At 41.4% G+C, this 11,716-nt stretch overlaps 1 protein-coding gene across 3 annotated transcripts; it reads right to left on the bottom strand.

The window, feature by feature from the left end:
- Window positions 1-1,542: 1,542 nt before the first annotated feature.
- SUPT7L (SPT7 like, STAGA complex subunit gamma) lies at window positions 1,543-11,622 on the bottom strand. Of its 3 annotated transcripts, none has more exons than XM_046660142.1 (6): window positions 11,225-11,607; window positions 10,393-10,493; window positions 9,165-9,783; window positions 5,041-5,365; window positions 3,814-4,051; window positions 1,543-2,271 (listed from the first exon to the last, which is right to left on the bottom strand). In XM_046660142.1, exons 3-6 carry the CDS (start codon window positions 9,575-9,577, stop codon window positions 2,009-2,011), a joined length of 1,239 nt encoding a protein of 412 aa, XP_046516098.1. In that variant the 5' UTR covers window positions 9,578-9,783; window positions 10,393-10,493; window positions 11,225-11,607; the 3' UTR covers window positions 1,543-2,008. The 3 variants fall into 3 exon arrangements, with proteins under 3 accessions (XP_046516098.1, XP_046516097.1, XP_046516099.1); XM_046660141.1 differs by having other exon boundaries at window positions 11,246-11,607; XM_046660143.1 differs by having other exon boundaries at window positions 2,176-2,271; window positions 3,717-4,051; window positions 11,246-11,622.
- Window positions 11,623-11,716: the final 94 nt, after the last annotated feature.

Genomic DNA, 11,716 nt, shown 5'->3' with positions numbered 1-11,716 from the left:
GACCAGAAGCATCAGCATCTCTGGGAAATTGTTAGAAATGGTACACTCAGAAACTGAATCAGAAACTGTAGGGGTGGGGGCTGGCAATCTGTTGTAATAATCCCCCCAGGGGACTGGTGCATGCTAATTTTGAGAACCAGTGCACTAACTCAGCCTGTGACATAATCCCAGGCCAGATGAATCTCAGGTATTGTTCCTCACATGACCTGCTTTACCAGAGTATCCTAACCGTGACCATTTGGTGCCTTTTCTCCAATTTAAACATTCTAAAAATAAAGTATTTTATTTTACCATGAATTATTAATTTCAATATTCTGTAACTGGCAAGAACCACAAGTCTAAAAGTTTGAACCTTTTCTTGAAGAGGAAACTCTTTGCACAGCAAAACTCTGAACACACCTGGTTTTTCCCCTTAGTGCCTTTGAATACTTTTTCCTTAAAGAATAACTTGTCTAGCTTATGCTATAACCTCCATAAGGGCAGGGACAAAGTTTTACTCATCTTTGTATCCCTTGTACAGGACCTAGTTCATAATAGGTACTCAATAAATGTTTGCTAACTGAATGGATTAAATACTAGATGGCTACTTACATAAATAAAAAAGGGAAAATGAAGCTAAGCCTGGAACAGGAAGGGTCTGGTTAAGTGTGCTAAGTATGTACCATTAGGAAATTTATAAATGATCTGATAATTTAAATTATAACTTCATTTTGTTGCTGTTGCATTCATCTTTATTCTCAATGCCTGGGACATTTCAGGCACTCGATAATGTGCTAGTTAAAGCTGTGCCTTAATTCTTGGTCTCTATTAAAAGGGTACCCTAAATTTCACAAGACTTGTATTTTGCACCCAAAAACCACCAAAACTTAAATAGTGTTTAACATGCTGACATCCATTACCAAGGAATAAGGCACACATTTGCTAATTACTCATAATTATTCCAGTGCTACATCATTTTCTTAATAAATACTGTTTGAGACTATCAGATGCCAAGCAGGGCAGATACTGTGGTGCATGAGTAATAACAGTAAAGTTGTTCAGGACATGATGTAAAGTAGAAAGCTGCATATTGTTATCATTTTAGAGGCTGCGAATCCAGGAGAAGCACAATGTGCAGATGTAGAATCCTGACAAAGGAATGGACTGGTGTTCTGTGATGGCTAAGCAGATGCAACAAATGAGATAAGCACAAATCTCCTTGGACAGGTCCTTTTGCTTCATTCACAAAGGAGAAAATGAAAGAAACAACTGAAAAAATGTACGTGGTAATAATATAAAATATCTGAGTGGAAATAAAAAGGCTAGGCATAGATGGAGTAAGTCTAGAGAAGGAAGAAGAAAATTTGTGGATGAGATAGGAGAGGGCTGTCTGAATAAGCAAAATGGCTTATTCTGTCACCACAGATCTGATTTTATGAGACTTCATGGGCAGCAAAAACAGTTTTAAAAAGACTACTGATAGGTAAGTTGTGCAATGTTTGGCTATTTCCTGTTAGGTATTAGTACTGGATTTCTAATGACTTGGACCAAAAATGAAGCAAGTTAAAAGAAAAAATTGACATTTGATATCAGCATATATTTACTTGTGAGTCTGTTCAGGCACAGGTTTGAGGTTTATTAACATCTCAATCTTCACAACATCCCTGCAAGGTAGGTCAAAGCGGTATGATTCTTCTCAGTTGTGCATGAGAAACAGCTCTAGAGAAGCTAAGTAACTTGTCTAGCCACACAGTAAAGACAATGGTCAGGGACAGTGCTTTGGTTTCCTGATTACCGTCCCAGCATCATGATCTGTCTGTGAAAGGTGGCTTGGTTGGTGTGGAAAACTACATAAAATGGATGTAAAAGTAAAATGCAAACTTGTTTGGTTAAATCCAGTTCCACTGAAATCAGGAAAATCCACTGTGTTTAAGAGTAAGAGTCAAATCACTGTTTATGGAAACAAATTTAAATATATCATGGTTTTCTGTTGAGTCGTACAGGTCTGGACAGAAAATCTCTTTTCCTTTTATATTTTCCTCATCCTCTTCTTGCAGCGCTGGTTGAAAACAGGGGAGGACCCCATAAGGCTATCAGTGGAGTGGGAACCATAGCTGCTGTCTGAGTCATCAGGGCTCTGGGGAATCCCAGCTTCACTCATGCCTGACATGGGCTCCTCGAACACATCACTGCCCAGCACGCCATGCCCAGAGACATTGCCTTCTTCACTCTCTTGAGGCTCCATTTTCACATGGGCCAGATTCCAAAGAGGGGAAGCATTTACCTCTGTACCTAGAAATGGAAGAACAACAAATAACTAATGTTAAGCCAAGGATAGAACAAAGGAGAATGAATAGACCACCCAGGGCAGACTGATGGCCCTTGAGCTCAGTTTTCACTCTGACTCTCTACTTGGCTGTAGAATATGGTTGTTATTCTCTGCTTCAAAAAGTTACCAATTCTGAATATCTTCCTTTTCACTTCTTCCACCCTCCTTTACCCCACTTCACCCACCGCCATTTTCCTAAACCAGGGAAGTAAAACTATGCAGGAGAAAGATTCCCTGTCTCCTGGCCCAAAGGCAGGCACGGCTATGGGGCTCTTGTTCAGTCGTTAAGAATGCTTGACCTTCCTTCCTTCCTTTTACGCAGCTGTCTTGTTTTCCAGTCTTTCGTTTGGGTCCCTGGTCCTCTCTTCCATTATGAAAAGTTAATGATCACTACAAAATGCTGGCAGCAGTTTCCAGGCTGCTAAAAAGAGACATGGCCCCTTTGTCTGCAATAGTTTCTCTTTGGCCCTCCTGTCTGTGTTCTAGCAATATTGTTATGTGGTTATTGCTGCTTCCATGGTGAAAGGCTTTCTGTCCAACACCTGTAAAAATGTGGCCTAATCCTGTTTTAGGCCATACTTGAGGATTTGCTATTTGTATCATTTGTGCATTAATGAAATGACAATTTATACTTGTAAAGAACTGAGTGTCTAGGGGTTGGCCCAGTGGCGCAAGTTAAGAGCGCACGTTCTGCTTTGGCAGCCTGGGGTTTGCCAGTTCGGATCCCAGGTATGGACATTGCACTGCTTGTCAAGCCATACTGTGGCAGGTGTCCCACATATAAAGTAGAGGAAGATGGGCACGGATGTGAGCTCAGGGCCAGTCTTCCTCAGCAAAAAGAGGAGGATAGGCAGCAGATGTTAGCTCAGGGCTAATATTCCTCAAAAAAAAAAAAAAAAAAATTAAAAACTTTGTAAAAAAAGAAGTGAGTGTCTAGACTAGTTTGCAACCTGACCTACTTAAGGATCGAGTCATCGTGGTTCCTGAAGTAATCAGAGAGTCTATCTACAAAAAAAGGCCAGCTGCCTCTAACTGGGTAGCTCTATTTCAATCCCTTTCAGCCCCAATTTGTTGGGGGTACTCTAGCCAGGAAGCCCAACTACTCAAACATCCTAGAGCAATTAATCTATCTGGAAGTTGTCTTAATCATTTGAGTACAAGCATCAGGAAAGACCAATACAGAATACTAAGGGAAGAAGGGAACATCTGCCCACCCAGCTGGGTCGGCTGAATTAACTCTGGTAATCAATAGGATAACACATAATGCATCTACATCCTAACTAGGAGTTATTTTAAAGAATGCTGGTAAAGCTGTGCTAATCCTCTCTTTACTAATTACAAAGAGAATGCTGGAGTTCAGTGAAGCTATATTTGTTTTTAGACTTTCCATTCTCCTGCCCACCCTCACTTTTATTCCTCCATCTTCAGAGCTTGATTCCAAAACACAAAAAGTACTGAGATTGGCAGATCTCCCAGAACCAAAGTGAGTAAGTTGATTCTTTTACTTGAAGCCTGCGGCGAAGCCTCGACCTCCAGGTTGGATGGGAAGCGCTCACTCTGAGCCCCAAGCACTCCCATGGGCAGTGACTGGTCTCCAGAAGCAAGGTCAACCTCCAGTTCCTCACTGACAGGGAAGGCGATGTCGCTCACAGGTTCCTCCTTGATCTTTACAGGCTTAGTGTCCTCTGTGGCCTTCTCAGGATTGACAATCCTTTCATACTCTTCAGAGAGTTGCTTACTAATCTGTTGGCAAGCAAGAGTCAAATTTTCCAAGGAAATGTTAACAGCAAGTTGGATAGTCCAATTATGACATCCCATGGAAAAGCCAACAGAATATGAATATGAATAAAGCATCCACTGCCAATAGAAGGACTTTGTTTAAGGTGTTGAATTTGCATTTGCAAATGATAAGAGATACATAAAGAAAATTTGTTTGGCAGAGTGGGTCATTAATTAAAAGTTACATAAAGGTGAAAAATAGACTACGTTAAAGATAAAGCAGAACTGGGACAAAAGATCACATTTTTGGCTATAAAAACTAACAGCTGACATATGTACCCTAGGTGGATAATGAATGGTGCAGGAAATCTGGATCACTTAGCAAAGACTCTTTTGTTGGGTGTTAAAATTTCTTATGATAGTTTAGATTTGGGGAAACCAAAACTGAACAAATGACTTGCTTAAGGCCACAGGGTTGAAGAGATTAGATTATTTCTGGTTCTAACCAAAAATGGTGTCTCTCCCCACTCCTCCACCCTTGGGCACAATATCACTTCACTCTGTGTTGTTTTGCTTTTCATAGCACTTAACACCATCTGAAACTGTTGTGATCATTATTTGTTTACTTGTTTTTGTTTCCCTCTCAGGAATGCAAACCTGAGGAACTTATTAACTGCTGTATCCTGTTCCCTCACCCACAAAAGGCCCTCAATAAATATCTGGTGAATAGAAGCATGCTAACCACATTTTCTCAGACTCCATATACCTACCTGTCTATAATTTCTTCCAGAGGAAGTATTATCAATAAATGAGGCCATTCATTGACTAAAGGAGGCCCGTGGGTCTGGTCAGGTCAGTGATGGGGTCAATGAAACACAGCTAGGGCCATAAGGAAAGCAGGTGAAGTCCACTCTGTTCCAAGACCTGTGCTCTGTGCTCTAGAGCAAGTGTGGGATCCTGCTGAACACCTTAGACTACACATCTTTATCCACTTCCCCTCAGGGTCGCCTCACCTGTAGCATGTAACTGTGATAGTCCTTGATGCGGTGCTGCCAGAACTTCTGGAGGGAGAGCACACTGCCAATGCCCACTTCATGGAATACCTGCTCCATAACGTCGGGGAAAGGAGTCTGCCCCAGCCGAGCCTCCCGATCCACGGCGAAGCGCAGCAACTTGGTGAACTTCAGGCAATACTCATGTGCCACATCAGTTAGGGTCTCCAGGACACTTTCATTAGCACACTCAAAGCCTGCATGGGCCAGGATTGTGGCTACTGCCTGGTAGAGGAGCTGCCGGCAGGAGTGCCAGCTGAGTTCAGTCACAGGTTCCCCTTTCCCACTGAAAGTGGAGACATGGTAGTGTTATTAGTGCTCTTGCAAAGGGGTGACCCGTCCTGTCTCCCTAGGAGTTTTACAATTCCAATCAAACCACTGGCCCAGCTTTCCAGGGGAATTCTAAGCAGGTTACATAGCCCAGTTTCATCTTGCTGCTGTCAGGGCATGTCTCAACAACCCACAGACATATCTCTGAGCTCCTCTGATTACATAAAGGTTGAATAGGCAATACATGTCTATAATAAACAGTATAAAGGGGTATATAGTGAAAAGGAAGTTTCCTTGTACCAACTGCTCAGTTTTGATCACTCTTAGGATCTGATTAATTTTAAGAGTACAGCTCAAATACAGCTCAGTGGTGCTCTAATTATTTCATCAGATATAGTTTCCTCACATGCCGGGCCATGTATGAACTTTCAGAAATACATGGTCCAAATGAGGAGATTCTTATATAACTACAACAGACTATTTGTAAAACTGGGAAAGCAACTTAATTTTATAAAAGCAATTTAAAACATATACAGTGTACAAAGCATTTTTATCCTATCCTCTGCTGTAAAATGGTAGAGTCCAAATTATTCTATTTGGCAGGTGAGGAAATTGAGGTTCAGAGGGGCTGACTTGCCAGTTGTTTAGATATTAGTAATAAGCGGTGGAGCTTCTGACTCCAGATCCCATGTTCTTCCTAACACACCATTTTGCACCTAATCACTACTGTAGAAATCCTAATCTTTGCAAGAAAAAAACACCTCAAGAAGCTGTCTGACTTCATAAAAATAACTTGTGTGTGTGTGTGTGAGGAAGATCCGCCCTGAGCTAACATCCGTTGCTAATCTTTCTCTTTTTGCTGAGGAAGGTCAGCCCTGACCTAACATCTGTGCCCATCATCCACTATTTTGTATATGGGATGCCACCACAGCATGGCTTGATGAACAGTGCTAGGTCTGTGCAAGGATCTGAAGCTGTGAACCCCGGGCTGCTGAAGCAGATTGTGTGAACTTAACCATTATGCCACCAGGCTGACCCCAAAAATAACTTTCAGTAAGCTTCTAATAATTTACCTGTCTCCTGAAATCTCCTATCTTCTGCCTCCCTCTGACAAAAGAAGTACATAGATAAAAATAAAATAGGGTACAGAAAATTACTCTTCCCTGGTCCATACTTGGTATGCGTTACCATGTGCTGTACGAGAATGCTTGAGGAGCTATCCACCTACTTTACTATTATCTGCTCAGCTGCAACTACTGCCATTCACATAATAGTTGAAAAATAAGAAAATCAACTGCCAAATAACTTTTCATTTACTATTTTCATTATCATTTCCCATAGCCAGCCTCCCTGGGCCAAAAGCTAAAGGCCTCAGAAGTGCCTAATAAACAGAGAGAGCTAAACCAGTATTGCTTTACTTGAGTAATATATGGACCTATTTCAAAGGAAAATAATTATTTTGGCACCTCCACAATTGATATAAATTATTTTTGTTACCTTTTTTTTCTTTAAAGGTAAAGGTTTCTTTTTTTTTTTTCTTTCTGAGGGAGATTCACCCTGACCTCACATCTGTTGCCAATCTTCCTCTTTTTATATGTGAGCTGCCACCACAGCATGGCCACTGACAGACTAGTGGTGTAGGTCTGCGCCTGGGAGCTGAACCTGGGCCACTGAAGCAGAGCACACCGAACTTAACCACTAGGCTACCGAGGCTGGCTCCATAGTTCTTAAAATATGTATAAAACAAACCAGGCATAAACTTTTGATATTCATAGCTCCTCCTAACAATTAAAATTGGAAATTTGACACAAAACTACAAAATTCTAAATAACAGCATCCATTTAATATGAAGGATGATGTTATTTTGTTAAAACTAAATTGCCCTCAAAATGTAAATATGGTACTGACTGCTACAGAGCAAGTTTTTTGAAGTTGGGCATATCTGTACTAATATGTGCCAGGCAGGTAATCACACAGTTATCCCTCCTGTTTTCACTACTCCAACTTCAGAATCTTTGATTATGCAATGCACAATGACATCATCTGGCCTTCAGCTAGGCCAGCTGGAACCTTTATGTATAAGTCTATTTCTGCTCTTTCCTCATTAGTTTGGGAAACTTAAAATAGTAGTAATTATTATCATCAATAGCCAGATGCAATAAGTGATATACAATATTACTTATGTAGTATTTTTGCTAACATATTTAAATCTGAATCTAATCTTGAGAAAATAATCAGCAAATCCAGTAAGTGGAACATTCTACAAGACAAATGACCTGAACTCTTAAAAAAAAGATTACTACCATGTTTTTTAAAGAGGAGGAAGCTATTCTGGCTTAAAAGACACTAAAGAGGCATAACAACCAAATGCAATGCATGAATTTTTGTTAGGTCCTGGATTGGGGAAAAATACATCTAAAAAAGTTATTTTGGGGGGCAGGCCCTGTGGCTGAGTGGTTAAAGTTGCATGTGCTCTGCTTTGGCAGCTTGGGGTTCATGGGTTCGGATCCCGAGTGCGGACCTACTCCACTCATCAGCCATGCTGTGGAGGCATCCCATGTACAACGTAGGGAGGATCAGCACAGATGTTAGCTTAGGGCAAATCTTCCTCAAGCAAAAAAAGAGGAGGACTTGCAACGGATGGTAGCTCAGGGCAAATCTTCCTCACATAAACACACAAAAAGATATTTTGGGGATAACTGGATAAATCTGAATATAGACTTATTGCATGATACTATTTAATTAGTGTTCACTTAATTTGGTATGATAACGGTATTGGGATTATGTAGGAAATTTTATGTAGGAAAATAAAATTATTCTTATCATAAGGGGAAGAATTTAGGGGTGAAATATTGTAATATCTGCCACTTTAAAATATTTGGCAAAAAAGTGTATATGTATGTTTATATACATTTGTATATTTGTGTGTATATGTGTGTATACACACACATATGTGAGAGAAAGTAAATGTGGCAAAATGTTAAAAATGGGTGAATGCAGGTGAAGGGTATTTGAGTGTTCATTGTATTATTATTTAAACTTTTTTATAGGTCTGACAAATTTCAAAACAAAAAGAAAAAAAGTAATTTGGCACCAAACGCAAACCTACCCACTGAAATCTAGTAATAGCACTAGGTTATAATGCAGTCATTCAGAGGATCTGAAGCAGGGCTTCTCAAACTTAAATACACATATGAATCTCCTGGAGATCTTATTAAAATGAAGATTCTGATTTAGCAGGTATGGGTGGGGCCTGAGACTCTGCATTTCTAACAAACTCCCAGGTGATGATGATGCTGCTGGTCTTGGACCAGATTTTGAGTAGTAAGGATCAAGAACATTTTTATATCCTTATTTCTTAAATTGTGTTATCAAAATGAAAAGACACAATTAAAAAATTCTTATATAGAAGTTGTAGATTTCTAATAATATGAGAATAAGTCCATGAATTTCAGTTTGAGGACACTGAGCTAAACCCATAATATACATTTTAAGTTAAACAGAAAGACCAGACTCTGAGGACTATGAGGCCATGGCCTATTTACATACCAGTGTAGTACCTTGCTCTTAGTAAAGTACTTGGCACACAGCAGGCACTCAATAAATATTTGCTGCATCAGAAAATAAAAAAATACAGACTCTAGATTTGGAAAATCAGGGTTCAAGTCTTAGACTTCCCACTAACTACCTGAGCAACTTTGGCTAAGTCAATTATTCTTATCCTCAGTTTCTTCATGGACATATTATTACATGCTTAATAGGGTTGTTGGGAAGATTTTTTGAGAAAAGTAAGATATAGCAAAGCCTTGCCTTACCGATAAAAGTCACTCTCTGGGTCACTGTGCCGGATCTGGAATGGTGCATTGGGATTCTTACAATCTAAAGGAAGGAGGTCATCAGGAAGAGGAGGTGACCCAGGGCAGGAGGGGAGAGGTTCACTCTCTTCAGTCTTTACACCTTCCGTCTGTTGCTGATTCTGGGCCTGAGCTGTGGCAATGAGGTTGCGCAGACGTCGGTTGTGCTGGATAAGCTGAATGGTATGGATGGTGAGGCTGCATGGCTCTGAGGGGATGTCCAGCATAGTAGGGGGCTTGGGCTTGTTGGCTGAGGGTTGGTGCAGGGGTGGGTCATGGACTTCCACCAGACGGAACTCCCGTGGGAGCAAATCAAAGGAACTTCTGTTGGTCTGGCTTGATGAGATTGGTATCTCTCCCCAGTATCTCAACATTTTGGGATAAGAAAGGAAAAGCTTTCAAGTTAAATGTAGATGATATCCCAAACTAGTGTTTTTAAATCTCTGGCAACTGTAGGTTATAGGCTTCTGTAGTGAAAAAATATGAAGTCTAGCCAGTTATTTACTTAAAAAGTAGGCTGTTCAAGATGACTTAGAAAAGTGTCAGTGTCAGCAATACTGTAGGACCAAAGATGTACTCCCTGAAGAAATTAAGAGAAATATAACTGTTAGATGCCAGTCATCACAATCACATACAACGACAATTCATATTAGACTGAACCACAAGGTGGAATTTGCCTCGTTAGTAGACTAATATTTGGGGCTGTAGTGTCCACGTTTTCCATCTCACCCCCCTACCTCATTACTAGAACTACCATCATGCCCAATCCTGAACAATTTGCAAGGAAAGATACTTAAGTGAAACCTGGAATATTTCCCAGTATTTTGACACACCTGTCCTGGATCATCAGGAGAATGGGGACTAGAGCTAAAGATAGGCAGAGGTGGTTCTTAATCTGTGTATATCAGGCCTTTTAACTGGTCCTGGTGAAAAAATTATAAACCACTAATCTAAATAGTCTTATGTGTTCAACTTCTGACATACAGAGGGAAGAAGCTGAGAGATTTCTGCCGCCTCTTAACTGGTATTCCTTCTTTTAGTCTCTCCTTATATCTAATCTATTCTCTACAGTGCTGCTAGACTAATGCTTTTAACTCAGATCTAATGGCTTCCCGTTGTCTTTGGAAAAAGTCAGTCAAAATTCTTTGCCTTACCATTCAACAAATTTTACAAACTGGCCTCAACTCACCTTTTCAGATTCATTGCCCATATGTCTCTTCAAATTCAACAAACATTTACCGAATGCCAGGTATTATGTGAGGAGACAAAGACTCAGGCAGGATCCTTCACCTGAGGTGAGGGAGGAAAACAAACAGAACATTTCAGTATGAAAGTGTGTGGTAAGTGCTGTTCTAGAGGGGCAGACCTGGTGCACTGGGAGCACAAAGGAGGTGCTTCCTGGAGAAAATGACCACCTTAGTTCTAATGGTATCATACCACTCACTTTAAGAATGCCATGCATTTCCACAGTTGACCCTTTAAGCTGTGATCCCTGTCAGAAATGCCCTGCCACCCACCACATCCCTGGCAGACTTGTATTCATTCTTAAGTATAGCTTAACTCACCACCCTCCATCACCTGCCCTGTACCTCTCCCTTCATTATATTCTCACCGCACTTTGCGTGTCTCTGTCATAGCATATATCCCTGGATTTAAACTAGTACTTATCTCAATTTTATTCTCTCATCTGTCCCTCACAACCATGATCTTGGTACACGTCTGGCACACAGTAATATCTGGCATTTACTGAGCGCCTACTATATACCAGGCTTTGCCTTTACCGTTTAATTCAATTCTCCCAACTACCCTATGAAGTAGACGCTATTATTCTCCCATTTTTCAGATATAGAAGCTGAGGCCCACTGTCTTGCCTAATGTCGGGAACGGCTGAGAGGGAAAATCAAAATAGCCTCGAGTCTGCACTCTTAAAAACTACACTATGCCGCCTCATTAACTGGTTTCGGAAAGAAGAACAGAATGAACGAACAAATGAATGAACAAAATGACAGAAAAAAACCAACCGCCCTCTTCCCTAACTTCACCGAAAGGAGCACGAAGGGCAGGCACCAAGCCGAAGCAACGCCCAAGTCGCTCGAGGGGGTCCTCGGTCACGGTCGGCAGGTGCAGGCGCCAACCACAGCGTCCCTGGGGTCTCCTGACGCTCGGAGCAGCCGGCAGGTCTGGACCTGGATGGAGACACGGAGGCGCCACTATTCACTGCCGTGTCGCAGGACGGCACTGGGCAGCCGTACGACTCCGAAAGGCCGGAGGCCAGAGACGCGTCCGGCCCGGAAGGCTGGTTTGTTGATTAGTGGGCCAAGCCTGCCGGAAGCGCTTCTTCTCAATCAGGTAAGCCACAGGAAGTTATTACAATCCGGTTGCAACCTCTAAAGATGTCCCCATTCTGACAGCAGCCCAACCGCCTTTTTCTGTTTTTCTCTTCTTATGATCTTCCCGTGATACTCACCTCTTCACAACGCTGTGGGTCGCGAAGGAGCAACTCCACAAGCGCC

Source organism: Equus quagga, chromosome 5 (genome assembly GCF_021613505.1).
Source record: "Equus quagga isolate Etosha38 chromosome 5, UCLA_HA_Equagga_1.0, whole genome shotgun sequence".
NCBI lineage: Eukaryota > Metazoa > Chordata > Mammalia > Perissodactyla > Equidae > Equus > Equus quagga.
Note: the sequence above shows the minus strand (reverse complement) of the source record. Positions and strands in the feature narration are given on the sequence as shown.

Coding starts and splice junctions, on each gene's coding strand:
- SUPT7L (XM_046660142.1), bottom strand. CDS start 9,577: ATGTTGAGATACTGGGGAGAGATACCAATCTCATCAAGCCAGACCAAC. Junction 5,366..9,164: donor CCAGAGAGTGACTTTTATCG/GTAAGGCAAGGC, acceptor CTCCACTTTCAG/TGGGAAAGGGGAACCTGTGA. Junction 4,052..5,040: donor ATCACAGTTACATGCTACAG/GTGAGGCGACCC, acceptor GCTTGCCAACAG/ATTAGTAAGCAACTCTCTGA.